The following is a 13,101-nucleotide window of genomic DNA, read 5'->3' as shown; positions in this document are numbered from 1 at the left end:
ACTTTATTTTTGCCTGTTTTGCCTTTTTGGTATATATTAACAATGCTTTTTTATCTATGGGTCTGGTCTTATCTCTTAACTTTTTCCTTGCAGTTTGTTGAAGAAGTCAGGTCATTTGACTCCATAATTTTGTTTGACTTGTACAATTTCCCACATTTTGGATTTTGGTCAATACATTCCCATGGTATAGTTTTAATACATTCTTCTGTCCTCTGTATTTTCTGTAAATTGATAGTTGGACTAGAAGGTTGGTCAAGTGAAAGTGTGATACAGCATAATTTAAAACACCCTTACCCTATTGGTGGACATTTGCCTTGTTCCCACATTTTTGCTATTAGAATACAGTGAGAAACTTTATACAATTATGTTTTTTTGGAAAATATGTGTAAATAGATCTTCTTTCCTCTATTACATATTTATGTACTTTTCTTGTATAGCACTTGTTCAGTATGTGTGATTATTTGCTTAATATTTATTTCCTTCCCTTGGCTATAAATTTAATGATGGAATGTGCCTATGTATCCACAGTAACTTTGCTGAGTAAATATTAGTTGAATAAATGAGTATCTATAAGTGGGATTATTATGTAAAATATTCCTATTTCAGATTTTGTTAAATACTGTCAAATTACACTCTTAAAAAAATTACACCTATTTGTGTTCCTACCATTGTACTTGTTTTCTCACATCCAACCACACTGGTCCTCCTGCCCCTCCCCTTTTCCGACGCCATTCTTTCCTTCTATAAACATTTTTGACACTTTCTTTCTATATTCTTTGTAGGTGCTTAGGCTATATCAGAGAGCAAAACAAAATCCTGAGTGTCAAGAGGCAAACAATAAGCACAATGAATAAGGAAATCAGTCATACAGGATATTAGAGAGCATACCAACAAAAAAATCTATGTTGATAAAACAATCGGTAATGCTAGAATTGGACTTGAATTTCAATTTTGAATAAGATGATGAGAATATTGGTCACAATGAGAAGGTAACATTTGGGCAAAGATGGAAGAGGTAAGGGAAATAAATTGTGTCTCTCTGGAAAAATAGTGTGCAAATATGCAGAGGAATATCTGAGTTAAAGGCTAGTTGTGACTACAAGGGGTAGAAGAGGACTGCTGGGTGGTGGTAATGCTCTTCCTTGATCTGTGTGTTATTATGAGAGTGTTCAGTTTCATTGAGCAGTACAGTTATGATTTGTTCACTTTTCTGTTCAGTGGAACTTTTACATTTAAAATAAGGAGTGGATGTTGAACATTTCAGAATGCCTGAATGAGTATTTTCCTTTAACTTATTAATATGATGAGTGCATTAATCAATTTTTATTAAAATTATATTTGTATTTTTATAATTATAATAAATTATGATAAATTACTGTTTTATTATAATATTAATTTGATTTACTTGTATTTCATTTTGAATTTTTGTGTCTGTATTCATAAGTAAGGTTGGTTAATAGTTTTTTTTCTTTTTTTATTTCCCTATGTTAGGTTTGAAGTGCTTTTCTTAATTATAGGTTTTTTACTACTATTTTCTATAGAAAGAGAAGTTCTATGGTACTTATCTAATCTACTGTCTAGAAAAAGGGAAGGGAATAATTTCTAATGTTTGACTTTATGTCTTTCTAAGCTACCTGGTAATTACTACAATTAAGTAATTGATAGGTGAGTCCTGTCATTGCTTAGACAGATGGCTATTCACTTGGGGTGTGAGGCTGCAATATTCTGTTGTTTCAGAGTCATGGAAAAATTAACTAGCACTGGACTATTAATTGGTGATGTAACAGTTGCCTGGGAGTGTTTTGTTTGATAATTATAGACCTTATTTTTTAATGTGACTATTTTTTATTTCTTACATTTTCAACTAGAAACAAGACAAAATATGCAGAAGAAGAAGCCTCTATATTGCTGTGGCCTAGTCACTTAGCCTGGGGGACTGGGATAAATTCAGGTTTACCTTTTAGGAAAGAGAATTAATTTTGAATTGAATCCTAGAACTGCTAGAATTTTTTTTTTTTTACTTGCCAAATAACCACATTGAAGTGTTTTCAAGCTATGTAGGATAGTGGGTCTGGCTGCCTTCTTCCTCCAACATCACAGGAACACTATGCTACTGTGAGAGACTGTGGTTTTTATCATATAGGAAATTTCAATTAGGTTGAAAGACATATTCTGAGCATCTCATGATTGTTTTTCTCTCCATTTTCTTTTAAAAAGAAACAAGATAATTACACTCTCACAGTTGCTATGGTGAGCATGGGAAAGCCTGGGAAAATTTTCCTTTAACTCCTGCCATGGTTAGAAAGTTAAATTAACCAGGCATGGTGGCACACACCGGTAATTCCATGTAATCCTAGCAGCTCAGGTGGCCAAGGCAGGAGAATTGTGAGTTCAAAGCCAGCCTCAGCAATTTAGCGAGGCCCTAAGCAACTCAGCAAGACTCATCTCTAAATAAAATATTAAAAAGGGCTGGGGATATGACTCAGAGGTAAAACACCCTGGGTTCAAACCCTGGTACCAAAAAAAAAAAGTAAACTCAATTATATCAGTTATTGAAATTTTTCAATGACATATTAAAACACCATCTCTTCTCTGAGAGGAGGAAGAAGGTAAGTACCTGGGAAGAAAAGTGATTTTTCACTGTATTCTAAATTTAATAGCCTGTAACTGATTAGCCCCATGTGCCTAGGATAGGGGTTAGCTGAGAGAAATGCAGCCAGCTTGGGTTGGCATCATCAATGCACCTAGAATTTTGAGTCAGATTGCAAACTTTCAAGTGAACTTCATCTTCAGAACTCTGAGAACCATCTGGATCAGATAATGTAGATTCCTTAGTGGACCTTAGGCTGTCAGAGTCTGCAGACCTGGGGGGTGTTTTCTTTGTGCCACCTATTTATTAGGAAACTGTAAAACAAATAAAAACCTGGCAACAGGACAAAACAGCAAATGCTTGTTGCTGACCATATTCCAGTAACAGTCCTAAGTATTTTCCATGCATTTCTCCTCTAATCCTTACAAGGATGTGAGGAGAATCATGCTATTGTTATTTTCACTTATAGATAAGGAAACATCTGTCAAGATCAGAGCACTAGTATGTGGTAGAGCCAGAAGAACTGAGCTTTGACTTTAAAACCTACCTTCATAAATTAAATGACTTCTTGTTTAATGGGATTAACTGCCTATTTTTATTGATATCTTTGTCACAAGTAGTTGCTTCAAATTCATTTTGGGTATGGGATAGGATTTAAATTTAATTAGTATTTAATTTTTAACTTATTTTTAAAAATAAGTAGAAGATGTTTCATTTTCTTCTATCCTTCAGTTTCTGTGTTTAAGTGGATTTTATTAAAAATTTTATAATTCAGAAAAAATAGTTCTCTCTGAGGATCCAATAGGCCAGCATATTTTATTACATATTGGACTATTGGAAGGTAAGTTTTTAAGAGAGACATTGCCATTCTTTGGCTTTTTAACTTTCTTATAGTAGAAAGCAGCAAAACTGGACATCATCACTTCCAGACAGGGGAATCATCCCAGACTCATGGTATCAGGACTGAGCTTCTGGTAGATATACTGTGACAGGCTCAGGTTTGGTGAACACAGAGATAAGGAAAGATTTCTTAGAAGCAGTAGGTAAAATTTTTCTTACTTTGACTAAGGGAAGGGAGAGTTCCTAAAGCATGATGCCCTGAGAGAGGGACTGACCTAGGCCTAGAAGGAAGTAGTAGTTTTTGTTTTATGATTCTGTATCCAGTCAATACCAAAGAGCAAGACCATTTTTTTAGATTTTTCTCGTATTGATAGAAGGCAGAGACTCTCCATGTTAAGTTAATGGAATACAAGTAGGGCAGGCCCAAGTAAGATAGGCATTTAAGAATGGGTGGATGGGGAAATGATCTTTGACTTCCTGCTAAAATTGTCTCTATCACACTTCTTTTGCTTGTTCTTTGTGGTTTTCTTAGGTCACTGGACCTATTTGGGCTGGGGAGAGCAGCAAAGTACGTAAGAATTTCAATTTCTTATAATTTTCCTGGTCTTACCTTTTAATGTTTTCCCTTTGAACCATGAAGCTGGATATTCATGCATACAAGCATATATAATGCCATTGTCCTTTCCTCTCCCCCTTGACTCTTGGGAGACAATTGTCTGTAGTGGAATATTATATTCTTTCAGTCTGGCTTCTTGAAGATTGTGGGGGTAGGAGGGCAGATTTCAAATCAAAGTGCAAGTCAAAATCATGCCAGGATCACCTGATCTTTATTTCCCAGATCTTTATCAGTATTACTGGGGAGAAATGCAGAATACACTACTATCTTGGGTTTATTAGTCTGACAAAATGTGAATGTCATTTCAGCCAAAATTCTGGTTTTATGAAGGAAACGAGGCTGAGAACATGGTTCAGCTTTCCTTGAAGTAGCCCTGCTAGAGATTTGTTCTAGAGCTTAAAAGAGTGGGCAGCCAGTTCTTTCTAGCTCTAGGCTGACATTACTGACTGTGTTACCCATCTAACAAGGGATGAAGTTGAGTCTTAGTGATTAGGTATCCAACAGGTGCTTAGAAGGGCCAAATTGTATTTTCTCACAAAGTATGTACTTGCTGTAATTTGAATCCCAAGTATTTTTACTGTTAGAGAACTGCTCAAAAGCAGCCTAAGAGTGCAGAGAAGTTAAGGTTTTCGAGCCAATAAAAAGTAACTTAAGCCTTGAAAAAATGTGCCAATTCTCTTTGATCCCCCCTCACCCCCCACCCCAACCCCGGCTGATAAAGTTCTAGCTATACTTAGTATTTAAAGACGGGAACTGGAATCTAAGATACTAAATACCAGAGAGCCTCATTTGCCCCAAGTTAGATTACTTTCCCCAGCCAACTTTTCCAGGCTTATTTTCTATCATTCCTGTGCATTTCCTTTTATGTAGCTGCCAAGCTAGCTAACAAAATATTTCTAAAAAATGTATGGCCTCTCTCCTGTTTAGGCCTTTAGTCATGCAATTGCTTTTATCCAGGATCCAGAAGATATATTTTCCCCTCAGTCTTTACCTTTTGAAAACACAAAGTTCTTCAAAGCTGTCTCCTCCATAAAGCTTTCCCTACTCACCCTCTCAGGAAGTTTTCAATTGATATTGTGCTTAGTTTATGCTACTCTTATGTAGTAACTTCCTTGTATAACAATTCGTTCTGTTCTTGTTTTCACTCCTGTATTACTTGACTTGTATTCTGAACCTTCTTTGCTGTTTAACCTTGCATGTAGGCACTCAATATTTGAATGAGTAAATGTCCCCATCTTTTAAATTTTCCATACTTCAAATGGTCTTTGCTAGGGGTTTTTCAATGTTTGCCATTTAACTAGCCACAGGTCCTTCCTTAGGCTGAATAACCAAACCTGTACTCAGCTTCTTTTTCTCTGCAAAACCTGGAGTTTTCCTAGTGAACATGGTACTATGGAGTAGATTGTAGAGCTAAGTAGGAGATGATGACTGACACACTAAAATAACAGTTCTTTTATTCAAACTGAAGGGTTACACAGTTTCCTTAATTTCCTTTTTCAGTTTCTAGTTAGATTTGGTTGTGCCAGGAAATTTATTTTCTAGGGAAATTGAGGGTGGTAGAGAGGAGATAAACTGGCCTTTGCCTCTGCCTACTTTTTTCCCGTTTTTCTCTTTTGTCTCACCTCATTTTTTTTTTTTGTATTTTCTTTCTCCTGACTCTCCTGTTTTTTATATTCTCCCTTCTTCTAACCTTTTCTTGCTGTGACCTGCATCCTAGCCAGAAGCTTGACCCCAAGGATCCCAATGAACCATGGCCTGCCACTTGCCCCAACCACTAAACAGAAAAGGTGATGGTGAAAATCAGGAAAAGAAACTTTAATCAGTAGGACCATATTGGGAAGGCAAAGTGAGATCCAGTATCTCAGCCCCTGTCTTCAGGTTGCCAGTAGGAGCTTTAAGTTCAAATAGAGGAAGAATTGGAGCAGGGAGCAGTAGGTATGTATAATTAATCAGTCTTGGCCAAACTGTAGACTGACTACTGTGAAGTAGCTCCAGAGAAGACTTATCAATCGAGGGGGCAAGTACTACTTGCTGCTCAGGATGTTTGTCTTCAGACCTGTGATAGGGATTGATGATTGGAGACTTCTAGGTACCACTCTAGGGGCCTGAAACAGGATGCTATAAATATCGTACCTCAGTCTTCAAGGGGGATAAGATATATCAGGTAAATTTAGGGTTAATAAACCATGTATTACTAGTTGTTAGATGAGTACTTCTTAAATGATTAACATGCATATGTGAAAAGCTGAGCAGGGATATGACTCAAAGTTTATGGTAATAAAGGAGACTGATACAAAATGAAGTCAGATGCCAAGCTTTATCTTGGTTTTGGTAACTCAGAGGGCATCTGCTGGCCTTGGTAAAGAGTCACTGTTTTTAGCAAAAGGCATCCTCTAGGTCCCTGTTTTAGTTCTAGGCACTTTTTTACCTTAATATTTGCCCTTTATTTATTTAATATAGAAGTGTTGTTAGTCTTTAGAAAAGTTGGTGGGTATTTCTCCCCTTAGCCTAGCAAAATAATAAAGCAGAGCATTATTTAGGAGATCAGATAGAGTGATAAATTGTCTAAGTAGTTTCTGGCTTTGGATCATGGATTCCTAATTCTGACTGAGCTAATCTCTTTGGCCTTATGGTCGATAGGATCATCTATTGTTGTTGCCTCTTTGTAGACTCAGTCTTGATTTTCTGACTTTAGTGCTAATATATTTCTTGCCTGAATTTAAGTAGACTTTCAGTTTTGTCTTCTTTGTTCTTTCTGTTCCCACTTGTTGTTTCTGTTCCCACATCTGTAATGCATGAATAGTCCAGCACTGACTTCTTCAGACTTACTGCTCCTTCTGTGGGTTCAGAAAGAATTAAGTCTGAATGGCATATTGTTTTTGTCTCTTGACCTTTTTCTTTCTGATTTTGAGAACAAGAAATTCATCAAGGGTTAAAACCAGTGCCTCCAAAGTCTGTTTCTGCTAATGTGTCATCAGAATGCTTTGTAGCCAGAATGCTTTGCATTCTTGTTGTTTATCTTTGTTTTCAATATGTACTACTCTTGCTTGTCAGATGACTACTTTAACCAGAAAGTTTTACTAATAATTGTTTCTGACTCTTTGAATGTTAGCATCTTTATTCCGATTTTTTTTTTTTTTTTTGCCTTGGGACTTGATTGATCTCCTTTCCTTTTTAAATACTCACATGGTGCCATAAACTCAAGTGGAATATTCTGATATGCTCTCCTCTTATGCCTACCCTTGGTCTCACCTTGTTGCTATAAACTCCAATGAGTTTAACCTCTACTCCATTCCCCAGCTGAACCCACAAATGTGATCTGGAATCCAGTGCTTAAACACAACCCCATGTTTGTGTTGTCTCTTTTAGTGAAATTATTATCTACTAGGTTGTTTAGTTTAGAAGCCAAGGGATCACTGTCCATTTTCCCCCAAGTTTTATCAGTTCTGCCTGGATTTTTTTTTATATAGTTCATTAACTCCTTTCCATTTCTATTGCATGGATATAAGTCCTTGTCTACTGCCACAGTGATTGTAAAAGCCTAATATTATGGTCTTCAGGAGGCTTCTACTGCCAAAACTGCTACCCAGACTATTTTTTTTTTTAGTTGTAGTTGGACACAATACCTTTGTTTTATTTATTTATTTTTATGTGGTATAAGGATTGAACCCAGGGTCCCATGATGCTAGGTGAGCATTCTACCGCTGAGCCACAATCCTAGCCCCCAGACTATCTTTTAAAATTACTAATGTGAGGAGTCCATCATCTGCTAAAAGTATCTCTCTTTCAGGATGATGAATATTCCTTTTCCTCACTGAGAATCAAATAGGAAGTTGGCAAGAAAGGACATGTGAGACCTTGTTAATCATACACATATGGATATGGTGTCAGATATGGCTTCTCTATAAAGTAGTTTACAAACACTACTTTTTAAAAATATTTCTAGTTGTAGATGGACACAATACCTTTATTTGATTTATTTTTATGTGGTGCTGAGGATCGAACCCAGTGCCTCTCACATGCTAAGCAAGTGTTCTACCACTGAGCTACAACCCCAGCCCCCAAACACAGCTTTTTTTGAAAGGGTTGAGCTCCCTTTCCAAGCATCATTTTGATTTGTAATGGTGGTCACTTTAGCTGATCTGGAAAGTAGATAAAATTCTGAAAAATTGTAGTCACTGCTGTTTGGTAAAATGGCTGCATTATCAGCAATATCCCATGAGTAGTGTATGTTTTCTTCTTCTCTCAGCTCGTGGTCAGGATGGGAATTCTGAGCCCAGGGTGTAGGTACTTAACCGGAATTGTTAGAAAAACTTGCCATGATATCCAGACAGTAAGTCTGCTGCTGTTCTCAGCTGCGTCTAGTCTAGAGCCTTTGGCTTGATTTCTAAGCCTTGGCTTTGACCAGCTCCTCATGGTGGATCTGTTTTTTTGGTTTAGCCCATGCATTTTAAAGTCTGAAAAAAACCAGTCTAACTTTAAATTAAAATTTATCTTTTCTAAGATATGGAAATGCTGTTTTTCCTCTTTGATAACAATAGAGGACCAAAATCTATTTGTGACATTTAAAAACAGATTTTAATTAGGGTTATTAAAACTAAAGTAGCAGAATTCTAGAAAATTCTGCTCTAGAAAAATGCAACTTGGAGCACTTCTGAGAATCAGAACTAAAATTAAACCAAGTGTTTTATCTTATTTGATAGAGTTGTGGATATTAATTGAGATTTTTCCACATATGTTTTTGAGGTCACTGGGCTCATATGTAGCTCAGCTTGTTCTCGTTTTAAAGGTTCAGATTTGTGGTTATCAATGTTAGAGCAGAAAAAGTTCTGAAGAACTAAATAAAGCTGGAGTTCTTGGACTGACTGTGCTTATTCTACAGCCTTTGAAGACCCTGATAGTGCCGTTGATGACCGAGACAGTGATTATCGCAGTGAGACCAGCAATAGCATCCCACCTCCTTACCATACGACTTCCCAGCCCAATGCTTCTGTGCACCAGTTTCCTGTGCCTGTGCGATTGCCACATCAGCTACAGCTTCAGGGCAGTTCCCGGGATTCTTGCAATGACTCTATACAGAGTTATGACCTTGATTATCCAGAGCGTCGGGCCCTCAGGTAGGTATTAGGAACAAAGCACTTTCTCTTCCTAGCAATCAGTTCCCATGAAACAATTGACAAGAAGGATATGAGAGCTTTGACTTGAAGTGGTACAATATAGCAATAAGATGGGCCAAGCTTCTGTTATTTTGTGTATATTTTCAGTCTCTTTTCTCTTCTACACATTCATATACATCATCCATATACATTTTTACCAGGAATACTTTTCTTTATGATCAGTGATTTTCAACTAGTGAGGGCATTCTCACTTGGGGTGGATGGCTCCCCCTTGCTGCCAGCTTAGTGATTTATTTTTCCCATACCAGGGATTGAATCCAGGGGTGCTTTGCTACTACTGAAGTACATCCCCAATCCCTGTTTATTCTTTATAAGGTCTCACTAAGTTGCCCAGACTGGCCTTGAACTTACAATCTCCCTGCCTCAGCCTCCCATCTCTTGGATTATAGGTGTGCACAACTGCCCCTGGCTCAGCTCAGTGATTTTAATACACCCTTCATCACAGTGAAAAAAAAGAAAATCATAGATATTGAATATTTGGGTAATTCTTCCTGCTAAAATATTTTCTGGGAACTTTATAAGAAAACCAATATGATCTTATCATAGCAAATTCAGTACTTTTGCTGGAACTTTGTTTTAATTTAATTTCTTAAATATTTAAAGTATTTCATGGTTGAATAAAATTTAAAATACAGTATAGCATACAATAAAGAATCTCCTACCCACACCTGTCTTCCTTTACCCTATTCCCTTTCTTCCTTCTAGTTCCCTCCCCATTGCTGTTTTTAGGTATCCTTCCATAAACTAGTGTCATGTATTTGTGTCAAAGAAAATGTGTACATTTAGGTTCCTTCCATCTTCCAATGTTTTTAAAAAATATTCCAGACTTAAAATTTGGAGAAATAATGCAGTGAATATCCAAATTTTTGTTGCCTCATTTATTAGTTATGTTAACATTTTGCCACCCTTACTTTATCTCATTCTTTCTGATATATATTCACATACACATATTTTTTTTGAAAAATTTGATTGTAAGTTGGAGATACCATATTATTTTACCAGTAAGTACTTCACATATAATTCCTAAGAAAAAGGACTTTTTAAAAAGTATCTAAATGTTTTTATTAGGATGTTATACATAACATTGGGGTTCATTTTGACAAAAATTATAAATGCATGGAATATAATTTGCTCCACTTCAGTCCCCAGAAAAAGGACTTTTAAAAAACATAACCTTAGCATTGTGATCATAATCAAGAAATTCAATGATACAATTATGTTATCTGATATATACATCATATTTAATTTCTCCAATAAGTCTCCGTAATGTCCTTTATGTGTATTTTTAATTTCCTTTTTGATCTAGGATCCAGTCAAGAATCATGAAGCATTATATTGATTTTCCTTTTTATTAGTCTCCTTTAATCTAGCAAATCCCCACTCCCTCCCCTTGTACCCTGTCGTTGGAGATACATGTTTTGAAGAGTGTATGCCAGGTGTTTTGAAAATGTCTTTTAGTTTGATTTTGTCTGATTGTTTCTTCATGTTTAGAATCTGGTTGAACATTTTTTTGGCAAAAATACTACATACTGTGATGTTTCTTTCACAGTGCATTCAGGAAGCATGTACTTTGTCTTACTAATGGTGATGTTTGGTTAGGAATATGGTATGTGCTATTTTTTATTCCAGTGTAACAATATTCTTTCTCCTTTGTAATTAATAGTATCTGGGTGATACCTGAGATTGTATCAATATTCTACAGCCTTTTAAATTGATTTTAGCATCCATTAATCCTTGCTTCAATCAATTATTTTATTGTTCAGAGATTAGTTTTTAAAAAACCTATTCCAACTTAGCTCATATTTTTAATTTCTAAAATTCACCAGCTCACTAAACTTGGACACTGGTGAATTTTTATGCTTAACTTCAAAAGGCCATCTAGACAAGCCAAAGCCCTCAACTCTGCCAACTCCCCTTTCAGGAGCCCTGGTACCTATCCCAGTTTACTGTGTCATCTCTAAAAATATTTTCAGTTAAATTTTCTCATATTCTGACTCTTCATATTCTGATTCTGAAGAGAAACACATTAAGAAAGTTCTTACTCTTTAGTAGTTCATAACTTAAATGCTTGTTTTTTTCTTTATCTGTTTTTGTTTGTTTGTTTGTTTTTTAAGACGAGGTCTTGCTACTTGGCCCAGGATGACTTAGAATTCCTGGGCTCAAGTGATCCTCCTGCCTCAACCTCCTGAGTAGCTGTGATTACAAGCACACGCCGCAGTGCTCAGCTTGAATACTTCTGTTTTATTCATTTGATTTTAGTTACATTGTTTACATTGTCCTACTTAAAAAAAAACATAATTGCAAAAATAGTTTAAAATTTTTATTAGTGCAAAATAATTATATAGAATATTGGGTTTCACTGTGACATATTTGTTCACACATATAACATACTTTGATCAGTTTAATTACCTGGTACTTCCCTTTTAGCCTTTCCTCTCCCTCACCAGGACCTGTTTTCTTTATTCTACTCGCACGATTCTATTTTTTCTTTCTCTTTTTGCAATAAATACATAAATAAAAATTTTCTTTTAGTTTTCCTCTCTGTGTTTGTAAGCTTTAGGGGTACAGTCCAAAAGTCACGATAACAGATCATCCCCGAATTACTGCATACTCTTCAGTTTGGACAAACTGTGATTTTCCTAACCATTATCTTATTATTTGGTTATTTCCTGGGTTACTGCTATAATAAATAACCCTTGGAAGAGCATTAATGACATGCTTTAAGTTGCAAATTTTTCCTAAAATTTTTCAGTTGTTCTCATATAAATTGAGCTTTACTGAATCAATAGGTAAAATGAGGTTTAAAAGTAAGTATTTTATAATGGCCAGCAGAGGAAAAGTTAAAAGGAATTTTAAGTAAACTTTTTTTTTTTTTTTTTGTACCAGGGATTGAACTCAAGGGTGCTTAACCACTGAGTCACATACTGAGCCCTTTTTATTTTGTATTTTGAGACAGGGTCTCTATAAGTTGCTGAGGCTGGCCTTGAACTTAAATCCTCTTGCCTCAGCCTCCCAAGTTGCTGAGATTACAGGCATGCACCACCATACCTGGCATAAACTTTTTATTATAGACATTTTTTAAAAAATATATTTTTTAGTTGTCAGTGGACCTTTATTTTTGTTTATTTATATGCAGTGCTGAGAATTGAACCCAGTGCCTCACATATGCTAGGCAAGCACTCTACTACTAGCAAGCAAGCACTACAACCCCAGCTACAACCCACTACAAGCACTACAACCTCAGCCCTATAGACATTTTTAACTCAATGTTTTATAATAATTTTTCCTTTAAGAGTTTTGGAGAGATTTTATCACTAGTATTGTTTATAAATGCAAACACTAATTTCATGGACATAGTTCCACAAAGCTCAGTTATAAAGTCTGTTTTCAGTATCTTAAGTTGCATAGTTTTTTAAGAAGAAAGTTTAAAATTCTTGAGGGGGAAAATGTATTTTCTAGGAAATATAAAGTATAAAAATAAATAGTTACATCCACTGTATCCATGGCTGTTGATTTAATCTGGAACTATAAAGACTCCTTCCAGGTTGGATTTAAGTTTAGTTTGAGTTTTTGGAGAATAATGGAGAGTTGTGAAATTGCATACAAAAAATATCATGCAATCAAATGAGCTTTTATTTAATTAATCTAGAATAACATGATTTTTATATAATTTGAGGTTTGAAAACAGAATTTAAACTTTGTTGAATGTTATTAACCAAAGTGTTTCCGGTATTGAGAAGAGTTAATAAAAGGTCAGCCTTACCCTGAAAGATTTTTTAGTGACCACTTTGATTTTGTTTCTGGACTTCATGTTTGATCTTGTTCTGTTTCCTAAATAAATGCTAGTATATGTTAGATTTATAAAAGAACATAGTGAG

At 35.6% G+C, this 13,101-nt stretch overlaps 1 protein-coding gene across 9 annotated transcripts in view; it reads left to right on the top strand.

Annotated features, from left to right (window-relative positions):
- The window catches only part of LOC124101322 (protein unc-13 homolog B), a 221,093-nt gene that overhangs the window by 112,712 nt on the left and 95,280 nt on the right, over positions 1–13,101 (top strand). For 6 of the 9 annotated variants that reach the window (XM_058578123.1, XM_046457221.2, XM_046457220.2 and 3 more), the window contains 2 exons: positions 3,963–3,998; positions 8,929–9,163. In XM_058578123.1, the coding sequence (XP_058434106.1) occupies positions 3,963–3,998; positions 8,929–9,163 (271 nt within the window). The remainder of the gene's footprint in view (positions 1–3,962; positions 3,999–8,928; positions 9,164–13,101) is intronic. The other 3 variants (XM_046457223.2, XM_046457222.2, XM_058578120.1) reach the window with 1 other exon arrangement.

This window comes from Marmota monax, unplaced genomic scaffold, assembly GCF_021218885.2.
Source record: "Marmota monax isolate L192 unplaced genomic scaffold, Marmota_monax_Labrador192_F-V1.1 WCK01_AAM20220418_F8-fsc00069, whole genome shotgun sequence".
NCBI classification, from domain to species: Eukaryota; Metazoa; Chordata; class Mammalia; order Rodentia; family Sciuridae; genus Marmota; species Marmota monax.
The sequence above is the reverse complement of the archived record's forward strand: the minus strand, read 5'-3'. Positions and strand labels throughout refer to the sequence as shown.